This window comes from Oncorhynchus keta, chromosome 8, assembly GCF_023373465.1.
Source record: "Oncorhynchus keta strain PuntledgeMale-10-30-2019 chromosome 8, Oket_V2, whole genome shotgun sequence".
NCBI classification, from domain to species: domain Eukaryota; kingdom Metazoa; phylum Chordata; class Actinopteri; order Salmoniformes; family Salmonidae; genus Oncorhynchus; species Oncorhynchus keta.
The window spans coordinates 6,515,706-6,535,009 of record NC_068428.1 but is presented as its reverse complement, the minus strand read 5'-3'; the positions used below and the strand labels follow the sequence as shown (position 1 = coordinate 6,535,009).

The 19,304-nt window shown below is 43.5% G+C and overlaps 1 protein-coding gene and 1 long non-coding RNA gene across 4 annotated transcripts in view; both read right to left on the bottom strand.

Annotated features, from left to right (window-relative positions):
• Nucleotides 1–19,304, bottom strand: part of LOC118386752 (protein eva-1 homolog C-like) — a 226,051-nt gene that overhangs the window by 184,927 nt on the left and 21,820 nt on the right. For all 3 annotated transcript variants that reach the window (XM_035774526.2, XM_035774527.2, XM_035774528.2), the window contains exons 2-4: nucleotides 11,550–11,773; nucleotides 4,127–4,250; nucleotides 2,881–3,033 (exon numbers count right to left, since the gene is read on the bottom strand). In XM_035774526.2, the coding sequence (XP_035630419.1) occupies nucleotides 2,881–3,033; nucleotides 4,127–4,250; nucleotides 11,550–11,773 (501 nt within the window). The remainder of the gene's footprint in view (nucleotides 1–2,880; nucleotides 3,034–4,126; nucleotides 4,251–11,549; nucleotides 11,774–19,304) is intronic.
• On the bottom strand, nucleotides 10,445–11,453 carry LOC127931332 (uncharacterized). The gene is made up of 3 exons (XR_008140748.1): nucleotides 11,303–11,453; nucleotides 10,766–10,861; nucleotides 10,445–10,593 (listed from the first exon to the last, which is right to left on the bottom strand). It is a non-coding gene; the product is annotated as an uncharacterized LOC127931332 (long non-coding RNA).

Here is a 19,304-nt window from a genome sequence, read left to right as displayed (position 1 = left end):
TCTCCAGACACACACATTTGTCGTAGTATTCCACGGAAGGGAAAAGCAATTAAGATAATTAACACTGTCTGTCTGGCCTGTCACTCAAGCACCCTCACTTCCTCTGCATGGTGACATGGAAGCCACATCAAAGACAAGAAGACACGGGGGGATCAAGTAATGGAACAGTTTGTGGGGCAGTGGGAGGGAGGGGGGTGAGAGAGGGAAAGTAACAATGACAGGGAGAACATGAGAAAAAAGGGATTGAGGGAGAAATTTCCGTCATATAAAAGACCACAGATCTGTGCAAAATGTTCTGTTAACCCTCCCTATAAACGGCCATTGTTGAGAAGGTTTCAAATGCATGAACTCTTACAGATGAGGTTCACCACATTTTTGCACAGATCTGTGCTCTTTTGCATGATGATGTCACCGTGAGTGTATTAGGCTGTAAAGAGAGCCGTGAACTTAGTCTGACACACACACACACACACTTCTGTCTTAAATGGTAGTGAAACTGTATAGCCTATTAAATGTAACTAAATGTCATCTAAAATGTAATCTACGTAAACCCCAAAAGTAATGATTCATCATGAGAGGACCATAAAAAGTAACTAGCAATGCTGCATACTCCAAGAAAGGTTAACATCTCACCTTTCTGGTAAAAATAGTTATACACTGCTGATGTGTAGTGACTTTTGAGGACATAAGCTCAAGTACACAGTACAGATATGATAACAATATGAAATATTTCCTATTCAACGAAACATTATGAATAAGGCTTGAAATGACTTAGTTTTTATTTCTAAATATAATCCATTTATAAAACAACTAATTATAATATTTCACATTCCTTCCACCTTCCTAACTGTAAAATACATATTTGTATATTTAGTGTTTGAGAAAACGTGCATATTTTGTAAAGGTCACTCTTGATCAAAATGTCTGCCCCCATGTCCCACAGAGCTATAACTTGGCCTTCTGAACTTGTTAGGAAGTCGCCTTTCATCTCATATCCATCTATTCATCTTAAAATCTGTTAATTATTTTTGATTACTGGCTATAAAACGATCTCTAAACATCATGGCATGAAAGGGAACTGTTAAATTCTATGCGATCAACGCTCAGGGTGGGGACAGTTCAATGTATGTAGACCTATCATCTCATTATGGTAACTTTTTTGCTTGTGACAGGTAGGCCTACATTTGCTACAGTAATATTAAGAACGAATGTGGATTTAATTTACCCATCTCCATCTGGCTTTTGGAGTTCACCTTGTTTTTTAATTGTAAAGATGATGAAACTCATTTTAATTGGAGCTGCAGAGTTTTAAAACAGCCTATCACTAAATTATTGTTGCTTTAAATCAGTGTACTCGCGAGCACTCTCACAGTCTCTCTCCATCAACTCCATTCAAATTGCATCCAAAATAGATAATCCTGTTCTAGATTGATATTTAGCCCTATACAGTACCTTCGGAAAGTATTCAGACCCCTAGACTTTTTCCATATTTTGTAACGTTACAGCCTTAATTCGAAAATGGATTAAATAAAAACATTTCCTCAGCAATCTACACACAATACCCCATAATGACAAAGGGAAAACAGGTACTTCGACATTTTTGCTAATTTGAAAAATAAGTCAAACTGAAATACCTTATTTACAGAAGTACTCAGACCTTTTGCTATGAGACTCGAAATTGAGCTCAGGTGCAAGTTGGAAGAAGTTTGGAACCACCAAGACTCCTCCTAGAGCTGGCTGCCCGGCCAAACTGAGCAATCGGGGGAGAAGGGCTTGGTCAGGGAGGTGACCAAGAACCCAATGAGTAGAGTAGGGTGGCCGGATGGAAGCACATTTCAGCCCACTTGGAGTTTGCCAAAGGGAACCTAAAGACTCTTAGATAAATAAGATTCTCTGGTCTGATGATTCTCTGGTCCAACCTGGTTTCATCCAACCTGACAGTGCTTGAGAGGATCTGCAGAGAGGAATGGTAGCGTCATACCCAAGAAGACTCAAGGCTGTAATCGCTGCCAAAGGTGCTTTAACAAAGTTCTGAGTGAAGGGTCTGACTGCTTACGTAAATGTGATATTTCCGTTGTGTTTTTTGGCACTGTACAAGTAACCGGTCGGGAGTAGGCCTAGGCTACTAAGTGACAGCGAGCGAAGAGCAAAATAATCCTAAAATGTCCACACCCTAATTGTTGGCTAACCAATACCCAAACAGATATTCAGTGAAAATAAAAATCACATTGATTTATCAAGACCAGTCCCCATGCTGGTCTCAGAGCAGTGCGAAACGGTGCTGAAATAGTTGACCACACGCGGGTTGGCTATTGCTTCAAATCCTATTATAATAACTGGATGACTTTGGGTGTTCCAGTAAGCAACACTTTGTTGCCTTCGCTAGCCTACTTTATCTTTAAAAGAACTCCGGCACAGTGGTCCTTCTGTAGCTCAGTTGGTAGAGCATGGCGCTTGTAACGCCAGGGTAGTGGGTTCGATTCCCGGGACCACCCATACGTAGAATGTATGCACACATGACTAAGTCGCTTTGGATAAAAGCGTCTGCTAAATGGCATATATTATTATTATATTATATATTATGAAGAGAAAGGAACCTTAAATAATTCAACAATAAAGAGATTGAACCCGCCAGGTATTTTGACTGTCAGAGGTGAAGGTCCAGAGCTCACAGATGTGCCTGGCATGGATTTCACTCACCAATGACGAGTGACTCTCCGCCAATAACGCCTGGCTCTGGCATCATATACCCCAAGTTTAAGACCCAGGAGAAACTCTAGGTCCTCGTCATTACAAAGACGCTTTAGGCCCAGAGTTCTGGGCCCAGAGGTCAAGTGGTCAGGGAAAACTCCAGGTTCTATACATGGGTGATGGTCTTACCTACGGACGACGCCCTCCTGTGGTGGGTAGGACACTCCAGGGTACCCTGCTGGGTTCGACCGAACATGGCCGAGTAGACGGCGATCTGCATTCCCCGTTTACAGGTCAGCTTCATTCTCTCCTCCTCGCACGCCACCTTATTCTTATACTCATCTGGTTTAGAAGATGGGGTGAGAGAGACCTTAGTATTATTGTACACACACACACACACACACACACACACACACACACACACACACACACACACTTTAACCCTTTTTGTCAGTCTCAGGCTTACTCTGAAGTTTGACCTTTATATTTTCCATGCGAGTGTGCTTTTGTGCATATTCCAGTGTGTGTTCTCCATACTTCTTTCCATTCATCCTTTTCCAAGCGCCCTTAGCCTTTTCTCAATACTTCTGTACTACAACACTGAAATCTCCATCCCAACTTTCAACCTCTCTCCCCATCCATCTTTCCTCCCGCTTTCTCTCCTTCTCACAGTGGAGTGTATAATTCCAGGCAGACCCAGAATAACAGTGAAGTAATCCCACCACCCAGAATGTTGTAGTAACTAAAGGAGCGTGCCAAATGGCACCCTATTCCCTATGTAATGCAATATTTTACATACTAGCCCTATGAGCCCTGGTCAAAAGTAGTGCACTACTGTTTCTAGGGAATAGGGTACCATTTGGGACACAGCCTTAAGTCCATTCATGTCATTCCTGAGGCGTGGTCACTCACACCACTGACCCCTCCCCTACCCTGACCATGAACCAATAACAGCTCTTTTGTCCGGTCACTTAACCAATAGCTTCTGGCGAGAGAGAAATGTCTCAGTGTTATCTAAGTGGGATTTTAGTGAGGCGTAACAAGAAGGTGTCACTTCCTCTGAAAGGGAGAAAGAGAGAGCTGGGTTTGCATCCAATACATATTAGTATTCTCAGTATTATCTCCTTCCCTCTGGCTCGCTCTCTCTCCCTCTTTGTGTATGTGTGTGTCTCTCTCTCTCTCTGTGTCCATAGTTTTGATATCGTGGCTAATGGAGGTACTTTGGGTATTGAGCTGTCACAGGTCACTGTCACTGGACTCACCATACTGTGTGTGGAATACCTGTGCATGGCTAAACATTTAGTAGGAATGGGATTGAAACCGTATATATATTGTCACTGGGGTTTTCTGTGTGCGTGTGTGCAGGTCTCTCTGAGTGTGTCAGAGAGAGAGATAGACAGACAGTTGAACTATAAAGAGACTTTGGGGAACTTACTAGGCCTGCAGTTGTACCACACAATGAGGTGTTTGCTGCTGCTGGGGCACGGGTCCATCCCAAAGAGACGACTGTTGACAAGGACCTTACAGCTCCTCCTGTCCTGGCACTCATCCAACATTTTCTAAAGAGAGAGAGAGAGGGGAAGAGGGAGAGAGAGCAATGAGCAAGCATCGGTGAGATCGGCGGCACACAAACCTAAAACCACTTCAAAAACACCCTAACGTCCCCTTCTCCTCCCACGCCACAGGAACAGTAGAACAGCTGCAAAGAAGCTACACTCCAGTCACTTCCGTGTATCAGATTTCAGTCTTACACCTTTCCTTCTTTTTCTTGTTTTGACACAGCTGAGTAACATTCAAGAATCTAGTACATTCCACAGCAAGGAATTGAGGAATTCTCCCTCAGTCTCACCAAATTCCCTGGAAGTTTATTGAAAAATAACAAAAAGGCCGGAGTTCAGTCATTTCCCCCCCAGAACGCATCACACTGTTGACATGGGCCGCCCTTATGCTGGGAGGTGCCTATTTATGGTTGACCACAGTGTGGCATTGGGAGTTGTGATGGGTAGGACGGTGCCCACCGCCGGCGAAGCTCGCACTCGAGCTGTGAGTTCCACTAAAACAAACAGACACACATACCTGTTCTTCAGGTGTGTGCTGCCGACGTTTATGTCATGTCATCGCGCTTCATTAAGGAGACACAATGGCCAGGGACGTGACACATTAGAAAAAGCAGCTTGTGACGCCATACCCCCAGAATGAACAGAGTGGTGAAAAAACAGCTTACGACATCATACGCCCAGAATGAACAGAGTGGTAAAAAACAGCTTGTGACATCATACCCCCAGAATGAACAGAGTGGTAAAAAACAGCTTGTGACATCATACCCCCAGAATGAACAGAGTGGTAAAAAACAGCTTGTGACATCATACCCCCAGAATGAACAGAGTGGTGAAAAACAGCTTGTGACATCATACCCCCAGAATGAACAGTGGTAAAAACAGCTGGACATCATACCCCCAGAATGAACATTGTGGTGAAAAACAGCTTGTGACATCATACCCCAGAATGAACAGAGTGGTAAAAAACAGCTTGTGACATCATACCCCCAGAATGAACAGAGTGGTAAAAAACAGCTTGTGACATCATACCCCCAGAATGAACAGAGTGGTAAAAAACAGCTTGTGACATCATACCCCCAGAATGAACAGAGTGGTAAAAAACAGCTTGTGACATCATACCCCCAGAATGAACAGAGTGGTAAAAAACAGCTTGTGACAACATACCCCCAGAATGAACAGTGGTGAAAAACAGCTTGTGACATCATACCCCCAGAATGAACAGTGGTGAAAAACAGCTTGTGACATCATACCCCCAGAATGAACAGTGGTGAAAAACAGCTTGTGACATCATGTCTACCTGTTTTCATAGTGTTTTATGTCTGCTGAAATGGGGATCACAAGGATTCAAACCAGCTGCTTTATTGGGGAAAAGTTAGGGGAACATTCTATAACATCAAACAAAAACACACACAGAACATGGTTACTATGTTCTCAGAATATCCCATTTTAATGTTCTAGACACGTTTCATGGGAACGTTGTAGGCACAGTCATGTGTCCAGTTTTCTGAGGGTTAGGAGAATATTCCTTCAACATCCCACTAAACACACACAGAACATAGTTGCCATGTTCTCGGAATTAAAAAGTAAATTAAAAGTTTCATGGGAACGTTGGAAGGACATGCCTTAATGAATTACACATCAAGCCTAGTTACGGTTGCCGAGCCAATCAAGTCCCTGATTGGCCAACCACTCACTGATCTCATTAATAGCTCTTTGTCTGTTGGCAAGGTTAGGGACACTCACACAAAACAAGAGGTGTGTAAGTGTTTTCATCTTACATACTTGACAAACATGGTTACATTGTGCATGTTTGTTTATACAGTCTTTACTGTCCTCACCTGGGATTTGAACGGTCCTCCCATCTTCCTGCTACTCCACCATGTCCGTGTCATCTATCGGTTAATCTGACTATTCTCATCATGGATATGATTTCATTGACTTATTTCAGCAATTTAAGGGCTGTCAGTATAGTTGTCTAATGTCGGTGGGGCATGTTATCCTGTTTTAAAGCACTCCCGAATCACTATGATAGATACAAGTACACTCAAGAAAAACTTGTAACAGAGCTGAGATGTACTTGCATTCACCCTATTGTTTACAGCCTTCCACCTATCAAGTTGCTTCAGATCTACACAAGTGCCTCGGGAGGAAGGGGTAGGGTTTATTCTGGGCAGGACAGAGCCAAACTATACTGGCCCAATAAGCACATGTCCTAGAGATATTCCTTATTGGGACAGTGGTTAGGGAGTTCATCATTGCTGCTGGTGGCCTGGGTTTGAGATCCACTAGAGGAATTGCTATGCTCTCACGTTCTTAGCAAAAATACGTTCATGTCATTATTTGTCAACAGTTACAACACACCTATCTGATCTAATTAAAATGAGTTTCTCATGAGAAATATAGGAATCTGTAGGATTTCCCCTTGAGCACAAATTATGACCACATTTCCACTACCTCATAAATGATCAGTATTTATTAGTTCTATATAGCTGAGCAACCCAAAGAGAAGTCAATCAACTTTTTGGAATTCAATACCACTTAGAACAAATGGGTCATTGAGAAACACATTTGAATTTGAGCAGGTAGGTGTGTTGTAATGATATTCGATTGCTGAGAATGTGAGAGTAGGGTGACTCCCCGAGCGGGTTTCGAAGCCAGGCCACCAGCAACAATGACGTACGCCCTAACCACTGTCCCGATAAGGGATCTATTTTAGGCCATGTGCTTATTGGGCCAGAATAGCTAGGCCCTGTCCAGAAAAACCCTAACCTCTCCTCCCTAGGAACATACTGAAACAAGTTGATAGGTGTAAGCAATAGGTTGAATGCAGTTTGAATTCAATCTCAGCTCTGTTAAACGTATACTCGAGAAAACTATTTTATTGAGCATAAGTGATTCAGGAGTGCTTTAAAACAGGTAAACACACCTCACCAACATCAGACAACTATACTGAAAGCCCAATGATGAGAATAGTCAGATTAAGCGATACCTGACATGAACATGTTGGTGTGGTGGGAAGATCTGAGTATTGTGAACCAAGAGGTTGTGAGTTCAAATCCCAGGTGAGGACATGTTGAATAATAATTACTGTATAAAAAAAACACTATGTTAAAGCACTGTGTGTGACGGTGTCCCTAACCTTGCCTACAGACATAGCGCTATGACTGGATGAGTGGTTGACCAATCAGGGCCTTGATTAGCTTGACAACAGCAGCAAGGTCTGAAGGGTAATGACATTTTCTTTCCTGTGTTTGAGCATTTGTCTACCACTTTATGTTGCCGGTAGCGATGATGCTAATGCAACGACAACTAGGCTTGGGCAGTATACCGTACATACTGGGGTATTTGGAAATAGCCACGGGATTTTTTTCCCCCAATACCGTTGAGGCTATTTGACGTTTTTCTATACATCTTAACATTTGTCGCTACTTTTTAAGTAAATATCTGTAGTCAACTTGTGCAAAACAACAGGAGATAAAGCAGATTGCGTTCTTCATTTCACTTCACATTATTTTACATTATGAAGCTTATTTCCCCAGAACAGCAGACCCAGTCACGTGTTTGTAAATAGCACAACGTGAGAAAGCAGGAGCAGGTGAGTTCAGCTGTGTATTGACAGGTGATGCATTTTATATTCAAAGCCAATGGTGTTTTTTTGTTTCAATCGAGTGATCAGGGACTTGCAACTATAGTTTTCCTTCCCAGAAGGAACATAATTCAGCAGACAATAAAGTTAATCTTACATTTTACCGGAGAAAAGTAGTCTGGCTACACCTAGAAATGTACCTGGGAAAAGTAGCTATACATCAGTCAGAGAGCTGTCTGTTGATAAAATACCCATTTGTCAATTCTCATCTAGTGGAGAAGTGCAACTGAAGCAGAAAATGTGTCTGATGCCAAGCAGAAATTACAATAAGAAGCATTTTAGACCAGCATTTACACAAACACAGAAAGATATTTATGCCGTTTATCCTTTTTTCCGGCGTGAAAAACACAGAATTCTGCATTAACGTGACCCCTAAGTTTAACTTGCTAGCAAATATTTTTTACAAATCAACATTTGCTTTATTAGATCAAGCATTTTTTTATTTTTATTAAATTGTTTGCTAGTAAGTGGCTGAAGTAATAAGGTGATGGGGCATCATATTGTGTAAGCTTTCTGCCGTGTTTGAGAAGTCAAAGCCCTTTGGATGAGTTATCTGTAGGATATCTTGATTTCCTTGCGTTTCTTTCTACTCTCCGTTCTCAGTCCGTCTGCTCCTCCCCCATCTTCTCCGAGCAGAGAACACCATGCACACATGCTGCTCCAGAGCCAGGACTGTTCTTCCTTCAGACAAGCACGCATCCAAACGTTGTTCATTTGCACAATGTCTCTTGTTCACATTTGCTTGTAAATATCCAAACTCCCCCAAAATGACATTCGGTAGCTATGTATACATTTATGAGCTGGATTGTCTGTCTTTACAATTATTTTAATTTTCGTTTGTGTTCATTGACACATCTACCAAACAGGCTCCTCAGAAACTTTTTTTTTGACACCCCCTTGTGTACTAAATCGGTAATAATTCTGTGTAATCCCAAGATAAGAAAAGGACGGTATGACAATATGAAAATCTGGATATTGCCCAACCCTAATGACAACCGTATTCTGGTAGATGGAAAGGCTTTCTCAAAAACCTTCTCAATTAAAGGCTTACTACAAAGTAGCCTATGCTTACCTGCAGTTGCGATGAGTCTACCTCTCTCGAAGAGTGCAATGTGTGAAGTCAGAACATTTGCTGTCTCAGCCATTGCCTGTCACAAAGGGAGTACCCCAAGGCTCAATCCTAGGTCCCATGCTCTTCTCAATTTGCATCAACAACAGAGCTCAGCTGAGTCTTATACTCAGCTGGCCCCTCCCAAAGGTTGTGTTCTAAACACCTCTACAAAAGGTCACGTGGCCCCCGCCTCCTCCACCATTGTGCCTACTACCTCTGAGGGTTTAGAGTTTGAGGTAGTAACCTCATACAAGTACCGGAAGTATGGCTTGATGGTACACTGTCCTTTTCTCAGCACATTTCAAAGCTGCAGGCTAAGGTTAAATTTTAAACTTGGTATCATAATTGCTCCTCTTTCACCCCAGCTGCCAAACTAACCCTGATTCATATGACCATCCTACCCATGCTAGATTACAGAGGCGTAATTTATAGATCGGCAGGTAAAGGTGCTCTCGAGCGGCTAGATGGTATTTACCATTCGGCCATCAAATTTGCCACCAATGCTCCTTATAGGACACATCACTGCACTCTATACTCCTGTTTAAACTGTCCATCTCTGTACACCAGGCGCAAGACCCACTGGTTGATGCTTATTTATAAATCCCTCAGGCCTCACTCCCCCCCCCCTATCTGTGATATCTACTGCAGCCTTCATCCTCCACATAAAACACCCGTTCTGCCAGTCACATTCTGTTAAAGGTCCCCAAAGAACACACATTCCTGGGTCGCTCCTCTTTTCAGTTCCAGCGACTGGAACAAACTGCAACAAAACACTCAAACGGGACAGTTTTATCTCAAGCTCTTCATTCAAAGACTCAATCATGGACTCACTTACCGACACTTGTGGCTGCTTCACGTGATGTATTGTTGATTCTACCTTCTTGCCCTTTGTGCTGTTGTCTGTGCCAAACAATGTTTGTACCATGTTTGTGCTGCTACCATGTTGTGCTGCTCTCATGTTGTTGTCATGTTGTGTTGCTACCATTCTGTGTTATAATGTGTTGCGCCATGTTGTGTTGTTGTCTTTAGGTCTCTGTTTATGAAGGGTTGTGCCGCCTCTCTTGTCGGGACGTGTGTTTTGTCCTACATAAATGTGTTTGTTTTTTATTCTAGCCCATGAGCCTGCACAAGGCATTTTGCCTCTTGGTAAGCAGTCATTGTAAATAATAATTTGTGCTTAATTGACTTGCCTAGTTAAATATAGTTGAAATAAAAAATGTAAAAAAATGTGGTTTGCAGGTGGGGTACACCAATATCCAGGAGATTTGCATGCAATTCTGTTATTTCTGTCACAGTAATTGCAAGGAGGCGACGCAGGAGATGAGCAGCAGGTACAGGGAGGGTACAGGTACAGGGAGGGAAGGTTTAATATCTGACTGACATGAAACGGAAAAGCGTCTAGAACGGCCTAGAAGCCCCCATTTATTGCCTTGCCTCCTTCATTTGCACACACTGTATACAGATGTTCTATTGTGTTATTGACTTAACGTTTGTTTATGTGTAACTCCGTTGTTTGTGTCAAACTGCTTTGCTTTATCTTGGCCAGGTCGTAGTTGTAAATGAGACCTTGTTCTCAACTCTCCTACCTGGTTAAATAAAGGTGAAAAAAAAAAAAAATACATTTTCATTCCCATGTGTCATAGGTCCATGAACATGTTCACTGCTAGAGCCATTTGTCAAACTTTCTAGACTCCTTCATAAAATCTCATGTGCAATCATTGCCATCATATGTGAAAGAATTTATAACCAAGATCTCACCAATAACGGATTAATAGAATTCTGCTCGCATTAGATGTCGAGAGTCTGTACTCCAGCATTCCCCACACGGTGGGTCTGGCAACCGTAGCTCACTACCTAAGAGACCGACATACGAATGAATACCGACCAACAAACTTCATTTTAGAGTTGGCAGAATATGTTTTGACGTATAACTATTTCAGGTTTGATGATGAATACTACCTCCAAACGATTGGAACATCGATGGGCTCCACGTTTGCTCTGAGCTATGCTGACCTACATGTAGGTCTCAGACTTTTTTTTTGTTAACAATGAAAATGCATTATTGAATAGGATCCTGAAGCAGTATCGATATAGACATTTTTTTTTTGTATATGGTGAGGAACGGGAGAAGACTTTGACATTACACATCTGAGCCATTAAAAAGAGGACTTCCAAGAAGGCAGTTTTTCAGGCTGTGCCGTATACTGTATGCCACTCCACAGAGGACTATCTAGAAAAAGCAGCAGAGATGCACAATAGCTTTTTAACATGAGGCTCTTTAAAGGGGAATGTCACCTCGTTTTTTGTCTTGCTCCTCCAGAAATACTGGCGGCCATGACAGGAGCGGCCATGACATGAGCCAAATGAGAGTTGGCTTGGGGGTGTGGTTTGAAGTGGATGTTTCTTGGGTGTCACCTTTGCACATTTTGCTACAAGGCTTTGGGAAAATCACCTAAATGTCAATACCAGCAGATGACCATTATTTCATGACCTTTGTTCCTGTTCTAGAGAAGTAAGTGTGTATGGAGGGACGGGCAGTTACCTGTAGTGCTGTGGACATGTAACAATGCAAGTCATCCTCCAGTGGGAGTGTCCCTAAAAGAGTGGGTCTGTGGTAGGACGGGCCCTGCTGGGGGTGGAAGGGGCCACTCCTGTCATAGAAAGCCGATTGGATAGCGATGGTGGTGCGGGGCGGGCAGTGGACCGACAGGAAGTCGCCATCGCCCGCCTGCTCGGTGTAGTTCCTCAACACGTTGGACAGGTAACCTAGAAGATGAGAAAAACACCATGGTTACCGACGGTTACCAGGAAAACAGCAGCACACCTACATCTATCTACAGATAATGGTGCCGGAGGGGATGGCTGCCGTTTTAGGGGCTCCTTACCAACTGTGCTATTTATTTGTTTTCACATTGTTTGTAATGTATTTTGTACATGATGTTGCTGCTGCCGTCTCTTATGACCGAAAAGAGCTGCTGGACATCAGAAAAGCGATTACTCAACTCGAACTGGACAAAGATTTTTTCTTTAATGAATCTGACGTGAAGGATATACTGCTTCCCTGAGACCAGGCCCAAATCACCGTCATCCACGTAAAGACAGAAATACAGGAGGCAGAGATCGGGGTGCCTTGTGAGAATTAGTCGGCGGGTGGGTAACCCGCCTCTACCATCGGTTCTATTGGCCAACATACAATCATTGGAGAATAAACTGGATGATTTCCGTTCAAGACTATCCCACCAACGTTTTTTTTAAATATCTTGTGTTTCACCGAGTTGTGGCTGAACGACGACACAGATAATAAAGAGCTGGCTGGGTTTTCCATCGGCAGGACAGAACAGCTACATCTGGTAATATGAGGGGTGGATGTGTCTATTTGTCAATAACAGCTGGTGCACGACGTTTAATATTAAAGAAGTCTCAAGGTATTGCTCGCCTGAGGTAGAGTACCTCATGATAAGCTTTAGATCACACTGTCTACCAAGAGAGTTCTCATCTATATTATTCGTAGCTGTCTATTTACCACCACAAACCGATGCTGGCCCTAAGACCGCACCCAACGAGCTGTATATGGCCATAAGCAAACAAGAAAATGCTCGTCAAGTAGTGGCTCTCCTAGTGGCCGGGAACTTTAATGCAGGCAAAGTTAAATCCGTTTTACCTAATTTTTACCACTATGTAACATGTGCCTTCAGAGGACAAGAAAAAAACTCTAGACCACATGTACTCCATGCACAGAGATGCATACAAAAAAAAACACCCTCCATTTGGAAACTCTGACCATAATTCTATCCTGCTGATTCCTGCTAACAAGCAAAAACTTAAGCAGGAAGTACCAGGGACTCGCTCATTACTGAAATGACACATGGATGCTATGCTACAGGACTGTTTTGCACAGACTGGAATATGTTCCGGGACTCATCCAACGGCATTGAGAAGTATACCACCTCAGTCACCAGCTTCATCAATAAGTGAATCGACGACGTTGTCCCCACGAAGACCATGCGTACATATCGCACGAAGACCATGCGTACATATCGCCGTCCAGTCCGAAGACCATGCGTACTTCTGTAGCTCAGTTGGTAGAGCATGGTGCTTGTAACGCCAGGGTAGTGGGTTCGATTCCCGGGACCACCCATACGTAGAATGTATGCACACATGACTGTAAGTCGCTTTGGATAAAGCGTCTGCTAAATGGCATATATATATATATATTACATATCGCCCTCCAGTCCGGAGCTTCCTGGAGGGCGCCCCTGGAAGCTCCGGACTGGAGGGCGCCCCTGGAAGCTCCGGACTGGAGGGCGCCCCTGGAAGCTCCGGACTGGAGGGCGCCCCTGGAAGCTCCGGACTGGAGGGCGCCCCTGGAAGCTCCGGACTGGAGGGCGCCCCTGGAAGCTCCGGACTGGAGGGCGCCTCTGGCAGCGCCCTCCACACTGGAGGATCCGGACTGGGCGCAGGCACAGGACGCACCAGGCTGGGGAGACGCACAGGAGACTTGGCTCTGGGAGCAGGCACAGGACTCACCAGGGTGGGGAGACCTACTGGAGGCCTGGTCCGTGGAGGAGGCACAGGATAGACCGGGCTGTGGGGGAGCACTGGAGATCTGGTGCGTAGCCTTGGCACCACTCTTCCAGGCTGAATGCCCACTCTAGCCCGGCACCTCCAGAACGCAGGCACAGGTTGAACCGGGCTGTGGGGAGCATTTGATCTCTGGTGCTTAGCACTTGCAACTCTCCGCTTGGCTACATGCCCATTTTAGCCCGGCACGTGCAGGGAGCTGGAACAGGCCGTACAGGGTTCTCTTGGCGAACTAGTGAAACCGTGCCTAGAGCCGGCGCAGGACTCACCTGGCTGTGGAGGCGCACTGGAGGTCTGGAGCACCAAGCTGGCACAAGACTTGCAGGGCTGGGGAGGTGCACAGGAGGCCTGGTGCGAGGGGCTGGCACAGTCTTCACCAGACGGCTAGCACGCACCTCAGGACGAGTATGGAGAGCTGACTCAGGTGACATCAACTCAAGGACACGCTCCATAGGGCGAATGTCGTGCCTCATGCACCAACACAGCAGCTCTCATAGCTCTCTCCTCCAATTTCCCAATCAACTCCTTCACGGTCTCTGCATCGCTCCCCTCCAATTTCACACCGACTGGCTCTGGTTCCTTCCTCGGCTCCGCCGACCGCCCTGTGTGCCCCACATTTTTTGGAGGGGCTGCCTCTCCTGGCCATGCTGCTTGGTCTTTTGGTGGTGGGAACTTCTGTCACGGCTGTTTGAAGGAGAGGACCAAGGTGCAGCTTCGTGAGCGTACATTTTCCTTTAATGATCAAAATGATGCGACAAAACAAACAATACAAAAACTAACCATGAAGCTCAAAGGCAAAGTGCCATAAAGAAAGTCAACTTCCCACCAAGACAGGTGGGAAAAAAGGCACCTAAGTATGGTTCCCAATCAGAGACAACGATAGACAGCTGTCCCTGATTGAGAACCATACCCGGCCAAAACAGATAGAAATGATAGAAACACAACACATAGAAATGCCTACCCCAACTCACACCCTGACCAAACCAAACTAGAGCCATAAAAAGTCTCCAAGGGTCAGGGCGTGACACTTCTGACCCACTGGGAATGTGATGAAAGAACTAAAAGCCGAAATAAATCTCTCTACTATTATTCTGACATTTCACATTCTTAAAATAAAAGTGGTGATCCTAACTGACCTAAGATAAAGAATTTTTACTAGGATTAAATGTCAGGAATTGTGAAAAATTTAGTTTAAATGTACTTGGCCAGGGTGTATGTTTAACTTCCGACTTCAACTGTAAATTACAAAGACACTAGAGAGAAGGGCCATACATTGGATCAGGACTAACAAGCTGCTTTTGTGAAATGGAAGGACACTAGATAAGTAACCATGCTCACCACACAGCATAAGGTATTCAATAACAACCATGTCTCAAGGAGGGTGAAAAAGGAATGATGTCCCCATTTCTATGAAGGATTACAATGCCAGCATGGGGGCTGTCGACCTATCTGATGCTCTGATAGGCTACTACCAGGTCCTCCGCAAGACCAGGAAGTGGTATAAGACTTTTTTTTACCACTTTGTGGACATTGCTACATTAAATGCTTTCATTCCCCACAAGCAGATGGCCAAAGCAAAAGGTCAAACACCTCTCTCCCAGTTGGCCTTCCGAGGGCAGCGGGTGTTGGAAATGGCTGACTTGGGGGCACAAAGCAACCTCGCCACCATCACAAGACCCCCCATACAAAGTGAGCACCACTATCCAACACACTCGCCACAAGACAAAAAGGAAGAACTGCAAGCATTGCACAAAACACAGGGGGGGGGGAGAAAAGAGTGAAATGACAGATCTTCTGTCCGAAATGCCAGTTCGCTTTTTTTTGTCCCAGGCAGAGAGACTGCTTCAAAGACTATCACGACATGCACAAGCTGGGATGTAAAACGAAAGCCATTTGTAAATAGTTCAGCTTCTTTCTATTTTTGAACCTTTTTTAGCGTAGGACACGTGTGTGTGTGTGTGTGTGTGTGTGTGTGTGTGTGTGTGTGTGTGTGTGTGTGTGTGTGTGTAACCACGTTTGTGTACATCTGTTGCTTTTATATTGCTGTTGTCAATAGTTTATTTGTATGAGGGACCAATACATTGGGTTGAAAGAACACGTGGATATCCCCTGTATGTGAATAATAACTTTTTGGCACATCCAGTGTGCAAAAGCTGTGCAATTACCACATTCTGACACGTTGGAGAGGTTGAAATCAATCAATCAAATGTATTTCTAAAGCACTTTTTACATCAGCCGATGTCACAAAGTGCTGTACAGAAAGAGGTTGATCATGTAGAGATTGTTTTTACACTGAACAAACAGCATTTAGGGATTGCAAATGTGTAATAGCATTTGAATTATCTAATTTACAGACAAGGTTCACATTGGAGAGGTTGAGAGACATCACTTACTAAAACATCTGCCCATTTCTAGTTGTTAAGTCTATCAATCCCATTTTTTGATTCTAAAATTGTTTACATGTTGTGGAAGCCATCTGATGTGTTTCTAGCTATGGGACTCAATCATTCACATACAGCTTCTCAATGAACGATGACTTTCAAAATAAATAACTTATTTTGTGTGTGCTTGATCTTGTGTATTCTGAACTATGTAATTCCTATCCATTTCCTCATAATCTCCCAGATTTCTTATTTCCAAATATACCAAGTTTTGGTATGTCAGAATCATGTAATTATACATGAATAGCAGTTACTTTTGGGTATGTCTATTTAGGTGGCAATCTAAATTTTGCCATTACATCTAAGAGGTTAAGAGTTTTATTTTTTTGATGAGCATGGCTTATTTGTGGCTTATTTGTAGACAGTGACACATTCAATGCTGCCTTGCACACTCTTGCCTGCATCTAACTAGAGTGTAATCATTCCAGTGTTGTGTTGGATAGTCATAGCCAGCTAGCTAACATAGCATCCCTCTGTTTGAGCAGTGTTTGAGTAGGCTAAACTAGCTAGCTGCATTTGCTAGTTAAGTGAATCTGCAAGTGAAAAGAAAATGACACTCCATCTCTCTTGCTTCTCCTTCATTTTGGAAGAAATTAATAAGTTAACTGTTCAACTATTGTCTTTGTTTCTCTGAGTTATCTACTCACCAAATGATATGCACTGCAGAGCTAGCTAACTGTAGCTTATGCTTTCAGCACTAGATTCATTCTCTGATCCTTTGAGAGGGTGGACCATGGTGATTGGGTGGACAACATGTCAATTTATGCTGCTAGGTTGGAGGATGTCCTCCGGAAGTTGTCATAATTACTGTTTAAGTCTATGGGAGGGGGTGATAAGCGCGAGCCTCCTAGGGTTTGTATTGAAGTCAATGTACCCAGAGGAGGACGGAAGATAGATGTCCTCCAGCTATACCATTGTGCTACCCTACAGTGCTGTTGAGGCAACTGAAGACCTTCATTGCAAAACAGTGTGTTTTAAACAATAATTTGGTGATTTGTGAATATATTTAACTAACTTTTTAAAATTGGTTTATAGTTTTATTTTTATGAAACAAATAATAAATACACAGAGGAAATTATGGCGGAGACATTATGTACAAAAAAAACACCATGAGATGGCTGCCATCCACTGCAGCGTCATCTTCCAACAAGCCTGACAGCCTTCACTTAACCATCTCAAAAAACATTGCTCCGGGCCTAGAATACCACAACACCAAGCTAACGCTAAACGCCCTAGCCTAGTGTCATTGGCTGTTAGCCTCCAGTCATATGAGGCTCTCTGAGGCTAGGCTTGAGATAAAGCCCTCGCTAACCTGTGCTAGCACTAAGTCCGCTAACCCTGAATCCTGGTCTCCGCGGATAACCTCTTTGTTAGCATTAGTGGGTCTATTCTCAGACTCAGTAGCTAGGTTTCCATTCAATTGGCAAAAGATTGTCATGCAAATATACATTTCTCCATCAGAGATGTTTCCATCAAATGTACTTGTGCCCATAAAAGGCTGTTCGTGATGACGTAGTGCACATAAAAATACCTTTTGCAGTTAAATTCCCATGTACCAAATAAATGTTTTTCATGGGTTTCCATTGCATTTTGAAGTCTATTGATAGTTTTCAAACAACAAAAATGGCGTTATATAGTGAGTGTGCCCACTTGGGTGTTGGGAAATGTGCTCTAACCAACAGCACAGCCCTCACGTTGTTGACTAGAGCGCACGTATAGCCTACATGATGAGATAATTATGGACAAAATAGCAAGATTATTTTGATTTGTCAAATGGCAGCCCAAGTATTGATGATCATGTCACCAGAATAATACCCTCAATATTTATTGGAAAGGAGCACCAAGCTCATTCACATTGCACTTTCACCATCCTGTGAAGTTCATCATAGCTTATTTAGTCTGTAGCCTAACAAACTGCATGCTTTCCCGACGAGTATGACTCCAAGATGACGGTCATTATATAAATATTTCCACAAACATTTCTTACATAATCAATTATACCAACACAAAAAGGTTCCACCTTGTCGAGCGTATTTTGTTTCGTTGACATTTGGGAAGCTAACCAAAAAAATGTTGTTTCCATCAGGCCTGTCATGACATTTTTTATCCAACATTTACTTTACTCGCACCAAGAAGTTAGCCAACCACCATGTTTTGAACTGTATTCCATATTTTTAAGTGTATAAAAACAGAGATGGGCAGCCTATTTGAAAACTTTGTGATTAATGTTATTTTACATGTGGCTGTTAGGCGAAACCCCACAGGCCTAGCATGTCTCTTTAATCCTAAAGCTAATTCCGGCGTTAGCCAGCATTTTCTGGCATTTCTATTGACATATTCCTGTCATTGTGAGGCACCAGCCTGTCCCATCAGGAGAACTGAACCCCATCACAAAGCACCGGCACCATTAACATTCCTGCCTACGAGAAGGAGAGTGCAGATAAAGGAGTACTGCCTTCCTTCCTTCTTTCCCCTCTGTCAAACGGTGTCTTTTTTACTCCACAACTATTCAGCCAAATGATTGACAGCTGGCAGTGGACCATTCGGGACAAAAGTCCTCAAGATAAACAGATGTGTCCCAAATGGCACCCTATTCCCTGTAACGTGCGCTACTTTTGACCAGGACTCATCGGGCTCTGGTCAAAAGTACCCTATTCCTGCACTTTACAGGGAACAGGGTGCCATTTGGGACTGAGACAGACTTCGTCGTATGCGAGAGGGGAAGTGCTTTCACGAGTGACTTTCTCAGTACAGGCCCGGTGCGATAATGTTTGAAACCAATGTTCCACTTTACTTGAACCCAACGACCATAAGGACTTACCAATGACATAACAGATGTAATTTACCGTCATGCCTGTTCATGTCAGCTTAAGAATTACTTCACAACAAAGTGTTACAAAAATGCATAAGAGGCTGCACAGACTTTATCCAAAACAAGGAGACTTGTTAGTATCATTTTAAAGCCGTAAGCAATCTCGGTTCAAAACTGAAAGTGTCAGCTAAGAAGAATTGCAACTTTGATTCAGCTAGCTGAACATGTTAGGTTCCCACTGCTGAGTGCTTTGCAAACATTACAGGTACATTAGAGGAAGTAGGAACTATCCCCACACACAGTGACACACACATAATCATCTTTACCATGACCATGGTTACCTCTTAACAGTGCAGTAGTTCCATGGAGCTTGGTCATGAAACTCTCGTAGCTCTGAGTAACAGGTCATAGACAGACAACAGTGCAGTAGTTCCATGGAGCTTGGTCATGAAACTCTCATAGC